The sequence below is a fragment of the Spodoptera frugiperda genome, chromosome 17 (assembly GCF_023101765.2).
Source record: "Spodoptera frugiperda isolate SF20-4 chromosome 17, AGI-APGP_CSIRO_Sfru_2.0, whole genome shotgun sequence".
NCBI classification, from domain to species: domain Eukaryota; kingdom Metazoa; phylum Arthropoda; class Insecta; order Lepidoptera; family Noctuidae; genus Spodoptera; species Spodoptera frugiperda.
Window position 1 is genome coordinate 1,987,647 of NC_064228.1, and position 13,691 is coordinate 2,001,337.

Sequence of the window (13,691 nt, forward strand, 5' to 3'; positions counted from 1 at the left end):
TATTTTACAAATTTAATGCTGAAACATCTAGCTTGTTCTTACAAATTTGACACTACGCTTCAGACACATCACGTTTGAGCATTCCTATCAACTAACGTTAACATTAGTTTGAAACTTTGAACGTTTATTATTTATAAACCATGCTAAACTCACCCTTATTATCAACCTTGGCTTTATCCCGCTGGCTGTCGGACAAACTCCTCTGTCTCTGCGTAGTCTTACTCTCTTCATCAATGGCTTCCGTTTTCACGTCCCGTCCATTTTCATCCACCATTTTGAATATCTCATCAACGGATGACGTTTTCCTTTTAACCTCTAACTCACATTGACAGAATTGATTAAGATCTATGCCAGCCGTGACAGAATCCGAATGATGTCTGTTATGCTTTTTCCTATGTTCAAATACTTTGTCCTCCATATTAAGACTCATATCGATTTTCCTACATAAATCGTCGTCCGTGGAACCATTCTGTAATTTATCATCCTCTGCTATCCTTAACCTATTCGCGATTTGTAAAGCTCTGAAGTTGGACACGGATATCTTTTGTTTTTTACAGTTTTCGCAGTATACGATGCCGGAGTCTGTGTTTTGGTTGGAGCAGTTTCTGTAGTAGCTTAGTATGTCGCCGTTGGAGTTGCACACGTCGCAGGAACATTTCGCCACGGATCTCTGAAGGTCGCTGAGAGTGTTGTTGTCCCTAGGTTCCGGTTTAGGACATAGCCCACATTCACAGTTCGCGTTCCTTTGCAAGTCCAAGTGGTCGTTCTCCTGCTGATCCACGTACATTATGTCCTCGCCTATCTTCCTGCAGAGAGGATCGTCGATCGACACCCTAGAAGCACCTATAGGAGTCTGGTAAGAAGACGTGAGATTTTGATAAATATTCGCGGTAGAATTGTTCAAAAAGTTTTGTTTTAACTGTATACATTGCGACAAGTGTTGGTCGTGCATCGATAGCGCGGTGTTGCCACCCTGCGCCATGTTCGCGGTTTCCGCTGTTAACGGTAGTGTTGCCCTGGAAATAAGATTGGGAAAATTACTATTTTGGTAGATTTTTTTTGGGAGTTTTTAGTAGCTTTTTTGGGGGATGTCGCAGTGCGGTTAGGTTTGTTTCGAAGCTATTTCGAGTGCGGTTAGACACAAATGTGGGAGGGGACTTAGTAGTGTCACGTTGATAAGCTATTTAATTTTATTTGTGTTAAAATAACAAGTGGTGCTGGTGGGATATAAACCGTACTTTTTAATTAAAAATGTTGTGAGGACCAAAAATTTGTTTATGAGGTATTTAAGTTATTGTTTTTCTGTTTTATTTCGTATTATATTTAAGCTGCAAAAGCTTTTAATTCATGGAACATGCTTCATGCTACGACTACGCTAAATGACTATGCGAGACGCTCTTTGCAATATTTATTCTTTTGGTTATTTTTTTTATTACAGACTTTTTATGTAGGTAAACTCACTTGTTTGCCTTCTTTATTCTGTGAAAGATTTTCCTTACATTTGTAACTGATGATCATATCCCATTTTTTTCTGCTTTACTTATTGATTGGTTCATATAGAGAGCAAAACACGACCAAAAGAATACAGAATTCATTATTAAAGTGGTTTGCACTGCAAGATAATATTATCCTATACCTTTAACAAACAATACGCAACGCAACGTCACGCCTTTTAATCTCGAAGGGGTAGGTAGAGGCGCACATTACGGCACGTAATGCCGCTATACAATGTACACCCACTTTTCAACATTTGTGTTATAAGTCCCATGTAATAAGGGGTGAACCTATTGCCATACTGGACTTAATTCCAGACTCTGTGCTACTACTGAGAATTCTTCGAAAAACCCAAAAAAAAGAATAAGCTTCAAATACAACCATAAAAAGTCTGTAAAACTTCTTCAATGAATTGTTCAGTATTTTTATTTAGATATTCTGTGACTAATTTACACATTGATCCAAACTAAACTATTTCTACAGGCGAGGCTGTTCGGAATGTTGTTCATAAAGTATTTATAAGATTTTTACTTTATTTACTATTTACATCATCAAATTACAAGGTATAATGTTAGATTCCCGTGTCAGGTGAAATGTTAGCACAGGGTGTTTCTCTACTAAATCCACTAGGTACTTATAATGGACTCGTGATATAACTGAATACTGGACCGGAGTGATACCACGGTCTCAAGGACAATCGACATGAAACAATGCTTGCGTTGTGTTTTGTCGTTACCGGACAATCCTTAAATTCCCAACCCTCAAAACGCCGGTAACGTTTTTGTAACTTCCTTGGTTCTTTAAGTGTCCATGGGCGGCGGCGATTGCTTAACATTAAGTTTTTCACATTGCAAACCACTATTCTGACTATTAAGTATATTTGAGGGACCAAACCCTCAAAATCTATATATCTAGTATGGTACGCTATACAATGTCAATAATAAATAAAGTAAAAATACGGACACTAATCGACAATTTAAAATACTTTTTTAAATAACTTTTCAATGAAAATTCCGAACAGCAACCAAAAGCTCTCTAACGACACAAAAACACACACATAATTACATATATCTGTATGTATTTACATGCAAACTTAAAACCTGTCCGTTTACCTTAGCATTAACTCTTCATCGATATATTGCAAGAGGCTCCTAAAACAAGAGAGACAACTTACAGATGATACTCACTTCAAAACGCGGTTTGTGACGTCATTATGAGTTATGACGTCATGAAGAGTTTTGGCATCATGACGATATAACGACAATGCTGTTACGTCTTGAATAAGGTTACCATCATTGACTAATTGTTTGGCGAGAGACTCTGTTAGAGTCTAATGTTACACCAATAAAAGTAAGAGCTTGAAAAATAATAACTGCAATAAGAAGCTATATAGGGTGACTGGTAATTAGTGAAGGATATTTAAACATGTGATTGTACTCATGATTACAAACAACTTTTCCAAAGAAACCTTTATTGTATACTCTTTAGTTTTATTTTTATCATAAAAAAAAACACAATATTTTATTAGCGTGCGCATTTAATGTTCTAAAATACCTACTAGTGTTCCGACAACACGGGCGCGGGCCTGATCATGCGAAAGGGCGCGCGTGCGAAATTTTGTTGTTTCAATCATAATACAATCATAATTAACAGGCGCCCTATATAAGTCGGTAAATTTTAAATTTAGTTCTAGCATTTAACTTGGTCGAATTTAATTAATTGTCAGTTAACCAAGATAAACTTTCGATATAAAATGGAAACCTTAATCATGACACGTACCTAAGGCCTCATTCCACGCCATCTATTGGCGTCATGGCGCATTATTCAAATATTATGTATTGTCAATAAAAGTTTGTCTCACTCTAAGAGTTATTTCTGAATGACACTTTTATTTAAATCAATTTTAATAAGAAACTTATTTTGAAATATTCATCCTGTATCCAAAATTGCGATCGTTTACTGTTGGCTGTTGTAAATAAGGACTAGTGTTTTAGTCCATAAGGTCTAAAGTTGCTAAGCAGTTCATTTATGAAATGTCCTGAATGAGAACACATTTTTTGTTGAAATCAAATTATTCTGTTCTGTTTAGCCAAATACGATGAAAATATATGCAGTTGTTTCAAATACATGAATGTCTTAAATAAGACTATTCTGCTCCATATGTATAAAAATATTAGCTTAAGCATCTTTAGACCTTAAAATAATATTTCAGAACACACTGAAGGCAACAACAGAGCTCCGAAAACAGCGAAAAATTCTTACCTCAATATATAATAGACATAGACAATAATAGCTCCCCATAGATAAAACCAAAAGCCAAACAGAAAAACCATCGCCAAATCATGCTCATAGACAAAGGTGTAACTATTCTATCGTTTTGTGCACTCACACGACACTCAAAAAAAACAATATCTTTATGAAAAAAAATAACTCAAAAATTAAAAAAAAATAAACCCTTCACCAAAAATTTCAAAAATTAATTAGCACACGGAAAACCCTAACAGTTAGGGAAGAAAGAGAAAAAAGTTTCGTCAAAAATTATTTTTTTCGATTTTTTTTTAAATTTGCCAAATCAATTGAAAGTACCTTAAACTCATTCTCATAATATCATCCCCTGTGATCGCCCGACACCACTTGCTATAAAATAATATATAAAAGTTAGTGTGCTATCGAAACTTTCGTTTTAGGCCGAAACCGGAATTGAATGTTCGGCCTTAATTTCGGCCGAGACCGAAATCTATTAAAATTAAAGTATTTTGTTACACATAAAATTAACTTCTGCAGTTAACACATTTACAAATTACTTTCGGTCAAAACCACTCTTGTTAAACAAATGATATAAATGCTAGTTTTATAGAAAAGATAATTATGTATGAGAGATTGACATAACCTTACGACGAAACGAATTCACCATAAGTTAATGTCAAACCAGTATTCTTGCTTTCATTTAGTAATGAAGCTCATAAAATACTAATTTTCTTCTATTCGCCTAGCGTTTAACACATCTATTTATCATGGCAAAGCCGAACATTCAATTTCGGTTTCGGCTAAAAATCCAAATTTCGATAGGACACTACAATACAATAAAATAAAATAAAATATATAAAAACAAAAAATATAAGCGAGGAAAGTAACCAAAAAAGGTGTGCTATGTGTAATAAAAATTGTAGTTGCACTTACTTTTCGCTAGATGGCATCGTGTCCGTGGCTAGGTCTTGTGTTAGCGGGTTGTGTTTCGGACAAGTCATCAGTGAAGCTACGCTCCAATCTTCACTAGACTGTCTGTGGTATGCTGTGAATTAAATAAGGGAAAAGAATAAGTGCCATGTATTTTAACGAAGTCAAAGCATTTATTTCAACTAGTGGTCGCCTAGTGGCCGAAATTCGACCATATATGATTTAATTTACACTTAACGTACGTTGAAGGATAATTTTTATTTAATTCAAACTCTTTTATAAAACTCTTTTCATATGAGACGTGAGAATATCATAGCAATGTCTATCGATTTTGACGTTTTGTCAAATACGATCAGATACTATGCATGTGTGTGTAATGTTTTATTTATTGATTTAATGTACTTTATAAGCATTATTTTTGAAAAATATTAGCGCTATGCACTTCTCCTACACATAAACTATAAGTATACCAAATTTTATGCTCCTACGTCCGCGCAATTTTCGTAAAATGTGGTCCAAAGTTTTTGCGTCACGTATTAATATATAGATTAATCCTAAATTAGGCACTTTTGAAACGTCAAATTGAATTGTCCGTCAGTTCGTCCGTCAGTGAAACTAGGCGCTTGTTCCAAAGTGTTGTTTCGAATGGAGATAAACGAGCAAGAAACTCCATCGTTACTCTTTTAAAAAAATAAAAAAATTTACAATATCTCTGTAACGGAGTTTTAAAATTGGAGGTGGGTCCTATTTCATAGTTACAGAATGTATAGAGTGACTGGTAATTAGTGAATGATATTTAAACATGTGATTGTACTCATGATTATAAACAACTTTCCTTAAGAAACTTTATTTGTAAACTCGTTACTTTAATTTAAAGCTTTTGTTAAAAGCTTGACGTAGAAACAAATATATTTTTTGCCCTCACATTATAAAAAGGCTATTTTGGAAACAGAAATGCCAAAAAAAGTATATATTCACTCACCATTCCTCTTAACAGTATCCCCATCACAGCTCCTATTGACTTCCGCGCTGAAGTTTATAACCTTCGGCATGGAATTGACACTCAAATCATCATCAGCATCGAGATCCACAATTGGAGAATCATCGTAGAGTCCAGATCGTCGGTGGGCGGGGTCGTGGTCGTGCAGAGAGGGGAGGTCGTGCAGGGGGGGCAGGTCGTGCAGAGGGGGGACGTCTCGTGCGTCGGTGAGCAGCGAGCGGGGCCGCGCGTGCTTGGCCGGCTCCCCGCCCAGCACGCGGCGCGCGCCGCGCCCCGTGTGGCGGGACGCGATGCGCGCCGGCATGTTGGACATCGCCTGCGGAAGAAAGTATGATTTATATTGAAAACTAGCCGATCCTGCGACCTTTGATTCGCCTTGGACGTTTTCAAGAACCTTCTCCTAACAATAAGAAACCCAACAAAAAAGGATTACAGAAATCGGTTCAGCTTTACTTGTGATTGAGATTTGCAAAACATTAAGTGATTAATTTTTATATTACAGATGGGTCGTCCTTGATGGCCACTATCTCGCCTGGTGTTAAGCGATGACGTAGCCTACAATCGAACACTTTGGCTTTTGACTTTTATTATATTGTGAATACAAAATCGATTTCTGTAGTTTGCAAAGTATTTGATATTAAATTTTTCGCTTTTAAACTTGCCACTTGACCTTTTCACCAATGTGTAAATAAAGACCATCAATTTCACTCTTTCCGAGTCACCAGACCATCGTCATTGAAGTATTGTTTTTATGAGAGAATAAATAGTGTAATACGTACAGTATCCTCGTCGGGCTCGTTGTTGCAGTGGCTGGGCGGGTTGGAGTACTTGTGCAGGAGTTCTATCGCAAGCCGCTTGCTCATGTCTTGCTGGAAGAATGCGTGCTGGAACAAAAAAATAGTTGTTAAATATATTAAATAAACTGTTGTTAAGTGTGGGAGAGCCATGCTTCGACACGAATGGGCCGACTCAATCGGAGTGATACCACGGCCTAACAGAAAACTAACGTGAAACATTGTGTTGTGTTCCGTTGTGTGAGTGAGGTTTCTGGAGGCCCAATTATCCCCTTCCCAATCTTCAATTTCTCAACGGCCTTTAAATTCCTAACCACCAAAAGGCCGGCATCGCACTTGTAACGCCTCTCATGTTTTGGGTGTCTATAGGCAGCGGCGATTGCCTACCATCAGGTGATCCGTCAGCTTGTTTACCGACTTATACCATAAAAAAGCTGATAATATATGCGATTGGCATAAATATGGGACAATTATGTGTTAAACATTTTCTTACATTTTACTTTAATTCTGCGCAGAATTTACATCACAAACTACGTTAAACGATTACAGAATCATTTAAGTTTGACGTCTGTCAAAATTGACACCTGTCATTGTGACAGATGACATTAAATACTATCTGTAATTTTTTATATATGTATGTATATTTGATGGGTCGACGTTTGGCCGCTATCTCGCCTGGTGGTAAGTAATGATGCGGTCTACGATGGAGCACGTCTGCCCATGAGCAATCTATTTACTCGGATCTTGAAGACACCCAGGTTATACCCATCAGGAAACACAGACATTATTTTGAACTAAGTTTTTTATTCAGTTACCTGTAATAATTTATCAGCCGTGGGTCGTTTCTTCGGATTCTTGGTGAGTGCTAGTTTGAGGAAGGAGTGGAAGACGGCTGACCAGCGCTCTCGCTCCTTGAGGGAGGGGGGTTTGAATCCCGACTTGGACATGAGGAAGAGCACTCGCATGGGGTGCAGCTCGAACATCGGTGGTTGAAGCTCTGCTAGCTCTGTAAGGAATTAAAGGATTTTTAATTATATGCACATAATGTACAAACACCAGTTTTTAAATTCATAGTTACATTAAACACTGTATACTAAGACATAGTGACTCATTTGCGATCATTTTGACCGTCTATTGAAAAAGATATAAAGAGTAACAGAATAAATCCAATTCGATAGTGTAGCAGTCCTACAAAATATTTTGTACTTATCACCTAGTTTAATAAATTAATGGGTACAATGTAGAAATATGCCCAATAATAATATAACTATTAATAATATCTTGAACTTACCAATAGCAGTGATACCACAAGCCCAAATATCACAGAGCTGGTTGTAACCACCCTTGCGTTCCACTGCTGCCACCTGGAAACGAAGAATAAAAATATTTTTTACAATGTATTAGCACAACTCGACTGTACGAATGTGTTGCGGGATTGATTCCCCTGGGGAACAGTGAGTTTGATCCACAAATTGTTGTCCTGTGTTATATGCATGTGAAATTGTTTTTATAAACGCAACAATACAGGAGAAAAGTCTGTGGAGGGCCACGTTAAAACATTGAGAAAAGTAAGAAAGTAAGAGAGAAATTCTTGATGTTTTTACGAAAAAGTAGGGATGATGCCGGAGTATGAAAATTAAAACACTATTTAGTCCGTCAGTTAGCTAATAAAAAATATTAGACACGTATTTTTTTAATTTGTCAAACATAAAACGAATCAACGTTTAAAAGTGGGAGCACGTCATTTTTACGTATAAAATGCACTACCTAGAAGTGACGTCAAAAATATCGCGATATTTTAAATCAATATGTCGTTGTCCAATGTTGTAAAATAATCTACCAGACGGACATTAGAATAAAGATTAGTCATCTACCCTATTGTTGATATTTGTTAGTATTATTTGACTTTTATACCTCCGGAGCCATCCAATACGGGGTGCCGATGAAGGACTTCCTCTTGTTGATGGTGGCGGTGATCTGCGCCGACACGCCGAAGTCCGCCAGCTTCACGTCCCCGCACTCCGTCAGCAGGATGTTCGCGCCTTTTATGTCGCTGGAACACAATATGGTTTAAAATAATAATAAATATTTTATACTAGCTACTTCCGCGCGGTTTCACCCGCTCTGCTCGGCTCCTATTGGTCACAGCGTGATGTTTTATAGCCTATAGCCTTCCTCGATAAATGGACTATCCAACACAAAAAGAATTATTCAAATCGGACCAGTAGTTCCGGAGATTAGCGCGTTCAAACAAACAAACAAACAAACAAACAAACAAACTCTTCAGCTTTATAATATTAGTATAGTATAGAAGTATAGATTACAGTTTATATGGGCCATTAGATGGACCGACGACATTGTCAAAGTTGCAGGGAGCCAGTGGATGCAGGTGGCGGCTTGTCGTTCCACGTGGAGGACTAAGGGGGAGGCCTTTGTTCAACAGTGGACGTCTCTCGGCTGATGATGATGATGATATTTTATATTAGACTGCCTCGTTGACCGAGTGGTCGCAAGTGCGACTGCCGGACAAGGGGTCTCGGTTTCGATTCCCGGGTCGGGCAAAGTATTACTGGGTTTTTTTCGGTTTTTCGAAAATTTCTCAGTAGTAGCACGGAGTAGAAGGATTTTGCGTAGTATATAGCAATAGGCTCATCACCTATAACATGGGACTTAAAACACTAATGATGAAAACTGGGTGTACATTGTATAGCGGCAGAAATGCACATTGCGGCACGTAATGCCGTTATACAATGTACAGAGACTTTTCCCTACTTGTGTTATAAGTCCCATGAAATAAGGGATGCTATATATTATATAAGATAATTGCAACACATACACTTTAATCTTAATAGTACTCACAACTATTGTTAATACAATAATTACACTGTAGAGTACAGTGAGTACTACGTGTTTATTACGACTGTGACTAATACTAGTACTACATACAATTACAATAGCTAATAACATCTTACATAATGATTGAAACAAACTGCTTACTATACGATTGTATTTGAATATTTTACATATGACAAACTAGTCCCGCATTACAACCCACCCTTTCAAAAAGAGTTATGGCATGAATCCCGTGAAATAGGAGGTGAGCCAATTGCCTATCACAGTAGTAGTACAACTCCAAATTGGTACTAGGTACATAAACTTTTGTAAAAGCCCAATAAAACTTCATCCGTCCCGAGTATCGAACTCAAGATCAAGACTCAGAGATCAAACAAGGTAACATCAACAATAACTTCAACTCATTTGAAATACTTGAATACACTCCTAAAGATATAGTGAACTAGCTTCTGCCAAACGACTTTGTCCGCGTTCCCGAGGGGATAAAAAGTATCCTATCACCCAAGTCAGGTTCCCTGTCTGCAAACCAATCTGACTGTAGCTGTAGCTAACTACTGTTTCAGCGTGTTTGACGGACAAACCACCCAAACATCCAAACAAACAAACTTGCTCATCTATAATATTAGTGTGATACACTCACCGATGCATTTTCCCCATGCTGTGTAGATAGGAGAGGCCGGTGAGCGTCTCCCGACACATGTAGGCGATCTGCAGCTCCGTCAGAGGACCCGTCACGTGGTATATGTCCTGGAAACGAGATATAAGCAGCTTAGGTATCTGATCGAATGTAAGACAGGTCGAGCATAGAAGAACTTCTAAATTATCAGCCAGCAACAAATTGCTAAGTGTCAGGTAGCTTATTCTATCCGTTTCGTGAATTCAAGATAGGAATTAAGTTCAAACTAGACTTATTTGACAATATCAAATTAAAACTAACACTAATATAACTGCCGTAGAATGTAGATTCCAGATTTTTTGGACGGGAAGGATCAATTTTTGATAATCATTTCTCCCGCCTTGAGTGAGGCGAGAGAGAGTGTCAGATTCTTACTGACTTAAAACCTCTACTAAACTAAAAATCCCTGAAATGACTGGTCCGATTTTGACGGACTTTTATTGACTGATATACTAAAGAGTAACACAGGCTAATTTTATTTCCGCAGCTGCGGACTATTTAGCGGGTTTACCGGGGCTCCGGGTCGAAAAGCAGGAGTAGGAACGGGGTGGTTTTTAGTCAGTAAGAGTCTGACACTCACTCTCGTCTCGCCCAAGGCGGGAGAAGTCATTGGATGATTTTTCCCTAAAAAACTTCTATCACGTTACCTGCAAACTTCCACCACCACAGTACTCCATAGAGATCCATAGCTTGTCCCTTCGGAGGTAGGAGCCGTAATACGCGACGATGTTCGGATGGCGGCAGTCCTTCATCATCAGGATCTCCTGCTGGATGATGGCGAAGTCATCGCCTGGCTCCAACTTTATCACCTTGATGGCAGCAAGCTCGGCATTGCCGTTGAGTCTTTTCGCCTGGAAAGATAAGAGTTTTGTTATTATAGGGTTGTTTAGATGTCAAAATGTCGGTATTCTAGACGTTGGCGATATTAAAATCATTTTATTTCGTATATAGAATAGAAATTCGAGCTGCGGGAGTCGCCGAGTCAGCACCTCCTGTGGTATATTGAATGTTATGCGTGTGTTTTTATGTTGCACCTCTGCTGCATGAGCATTTAATTGCGGATGGGAGGGCGCGGTGCTGCACACTGTATGTTAAAAAAATACATCTACATACAAGCGGAATTAAAAACTAAAAGCTATTGTAACTATTGTTATTTTATTTCGTATTTAAATCTCAACAAGTATCTGAATGTTATGAGTTCAGAAGTCAAGGCCAAGGTTTTAAAGTGCATAATAATATTCATTAACATAAATCGTCTTTCAGAAAATCTTATTATTACTAATTAAATTATATGAATACAATTCAATGTCTCGTAAACGAAACCCTTGATTTTGGGAAGGAGATCTTTTGTGTGCTACCACGGATTCTGGAAACTCATTCACACATATCTATTTAACTGCAAACTCCTATCTCTAGACGTAAAAATCTATAGTATTATTAAAGCTGAAGCTTTGTTTGTTTTTTTAAATGCGCTAATAACCGGAACTACTGGTCCGATTTGAATAACTATTTTTGTGTTTATTTGATAGTGCATTTATCGAGAAGGGCTATAGAACATCACGTCATGACCAATAGGAGCCGAATAGAGCGCATGAAACTGCACGAAAGTCGAAGCATAAAAACGGTTTGTAGTGATGACTTAAAACACATTTTCACACTTATAATATCAGAAGACATGAATGATACAGACAGACATTCATACCTAGCTAATTCAATAATTTTCACTTTATAGACAACCATTTCTAAAGTAATATATCCATTCTAATATGAACCATAACACGTACTACATAGAAAGTTCTCCCCTTTTCACATAATAATAAAAAGTTCAACGTTTTATTGATTTAAATGGGCAGACTGGTGAACGAGCAGGCTGGCGGAAGCGACAACTTCGCTCACTTAGGGCTGGCGAAGTTTCGCGGTGTTAGAGAATAATTTGCAGGTTTTTGTAATTGGATTTTATCTGCGTACTTTATACATGTGTCATTGAGAGTTAGGAAAATGCAAATTTAATGTTAAATGCTTGATTTGTAATCTATGTATTTCACACGCCGAAATATAATCATAATTGGTGATAAGCCTAAAGACTGTTTTCGAAGGAGTAATTAAGTGCAACACGGCTAGTTTGACCAGATGCATGAACGTCAAGAAAGCTACAGAAATATGTAACGACCATGGTAATTGATCTTCTGTGTCTATTTGCTACTATAGCAAAATATCGTGATATTTTCACACATCATATCAGTAGATACAAGCTGATGTAATGCGCACGTACATAAATGGAGAAATGCTCTATTAGTTTCGAGTCACAGAGGGACTCTTCATTATGAGCCTATGGCCGTCCATCAGTCCACTACAGTACTATATGGACTTCTAGATACAAAGGCCTGGCAGGCAGTTTAAAAGGATCAGGTTTTTTTTTGCAAATACACAGAACCGCCAAATTACTAACTGCGTACAACCCTGCCCACGAGACGGTTGACTCAAACGTCTGCTATTGTTCTCAGCAAGCTACTCGTACTAATATGTACACACAATAACATGTGTATGTCTGTCTCTCGCTAAAAAGATACTGTTTGTCAACATTAATGACAATTGACAGGGCTTTTGGATTTCCTGTTTTTGTTGCACCAGAATCGAGATACTGAATGGTGGTTGATTACAATGTGTTACTAAGCTGAAGTTGGCTGGGTGAGTATTCTTAACAGTTTTATAATTCTCCATACTTAGAAGGGCACGTAGGACTGTTGGTATTCGTTTTCGGCACAAAAACTTGAGTGTTTATGGGCCAAAATCTCAAGAGATATAACTCTTAAGGTAAGCTTCCACAGGCCCATATAGGCATTGCTGATGATGCGTACGATGCGGATCAGTGGACGCAGTCGTATGAGTTTCTATACAAGACAAACTAAAATCCGTTGTGTGCAGTGCGGGACTGTGGACGCGTACATTTAGAGGGTAAAAGAAAACAAGTACATAGTAATCAAACGAATTACACTAGAAACAAAGATAAAAATTGATTTAGAAATCAATACCCAGGTCAATATTTCGATTAGAAAAGATATCTTTGAAATCTGGCGATAGAAAAATGAGATCAATTAAAAAGTAGACTCATTAACCTTAATTGATTTCACTAATGATAACTTAGTGTATAGTGTACATGTAAACACAAGAATATTAAGTACTGCGTCTGAAGAAATTAAGGCTTCTTGGTCCATAGTATCATCAAGAGCTTGTGACAGTTCACTATTGGACATACATAAGAGAGATACGCTAAATGTTTAGTTAACTAAACATTTTTCTTTTTTTTTTAAGGGGAGAAAATCCAATCATCCCGGCCTGGCTGAGGCGAGAGGGAGAGCCAGACTCTTACTGACTAAAAACCACCCCGTTCCTACTCCTGCTTTAAGCTGGAGCCGCGATAAACCCGCTAGGTAGTCCGCAGCTCCAAAAACTTAACAGTTTACTATACAATTGAAAAGGTTCTGACAATACTTGCGGAAAGAAGGAGAAAATGCCTCATCCATCACCACAATTATGACTTAGTCAAATAATAATTTCATCTCTTGGACCATGCAAAAGTGATTGCATTGTCGTTAACTCCTGAAAGATTTATTGCGATGGTCATTCAAGAGTTTTGCCAGCCGCTGAGTCAGGCGCCTGTAAGTCTAGACGTAATCTAATGAAGAATGGTGCATGC

The 13,691-nt window shown here is 37.8% G+C and overlaps 1 protein-coding gene across 3 annotated transcripts in view; it reads right to left on the reverse strand.

Moving 5' to 3' along the window:
* LOC118276807 (mitogen-activated protein kinase kinase kinase kinase 5) overlaps positions 1-13,691 on the reverse strand; it is a 52,978-nt gene that overhangs the window by 13,155 nt on the left and 26,132 nt on the right. Inside the window, exons 2-12 of one of the 3 annotated variants that reach the window (XM_050699684.1) lie at positions 10,642-10,845; positions 9,959-10,065; positions 8,380-8,518; positions 7,757-7,829; positions 7,281-7,471; positions 6,451-6,555; positions 5,654-5,987; positions 4,675-4,786; positions 4,081-4,131; positions 2,607-2,645; positions 154-1,016 (exon numbers count right to left, since the gene is read on the reverse strand). In XM_050699684.1, coding sequence (XP_050555641.1) covers positions 154-1,016; positions 2,607-2,645; positions 4,081-4,131; positions 4,675-4,786; positions 5,654-5,987; positions 6,451-6,555; positions 7,281-7,471; positions 7,757-7,829; positions 8,380-8,518; positions 9,959-10,065; positions 10,642-10,845 — 2,218 coding nt within the window. The remainder of the gene's footprint in view (positions 1-153; positions 1,017-2,606; positions 2,646-4,080; positions 4,132-4,674; positions 4,787-5,653; positions 5,988-6,450; positions 6,556-7,280; positions 7,472-7,756; positions 7,830-8,379; positions 8,519-9,958; positions 10,066-10,641; positions 10,846-13,691) is intronic. The other 2 variants (XM_050699685.1, XM_050699686.1) reach the window with 2 other exon arrangements.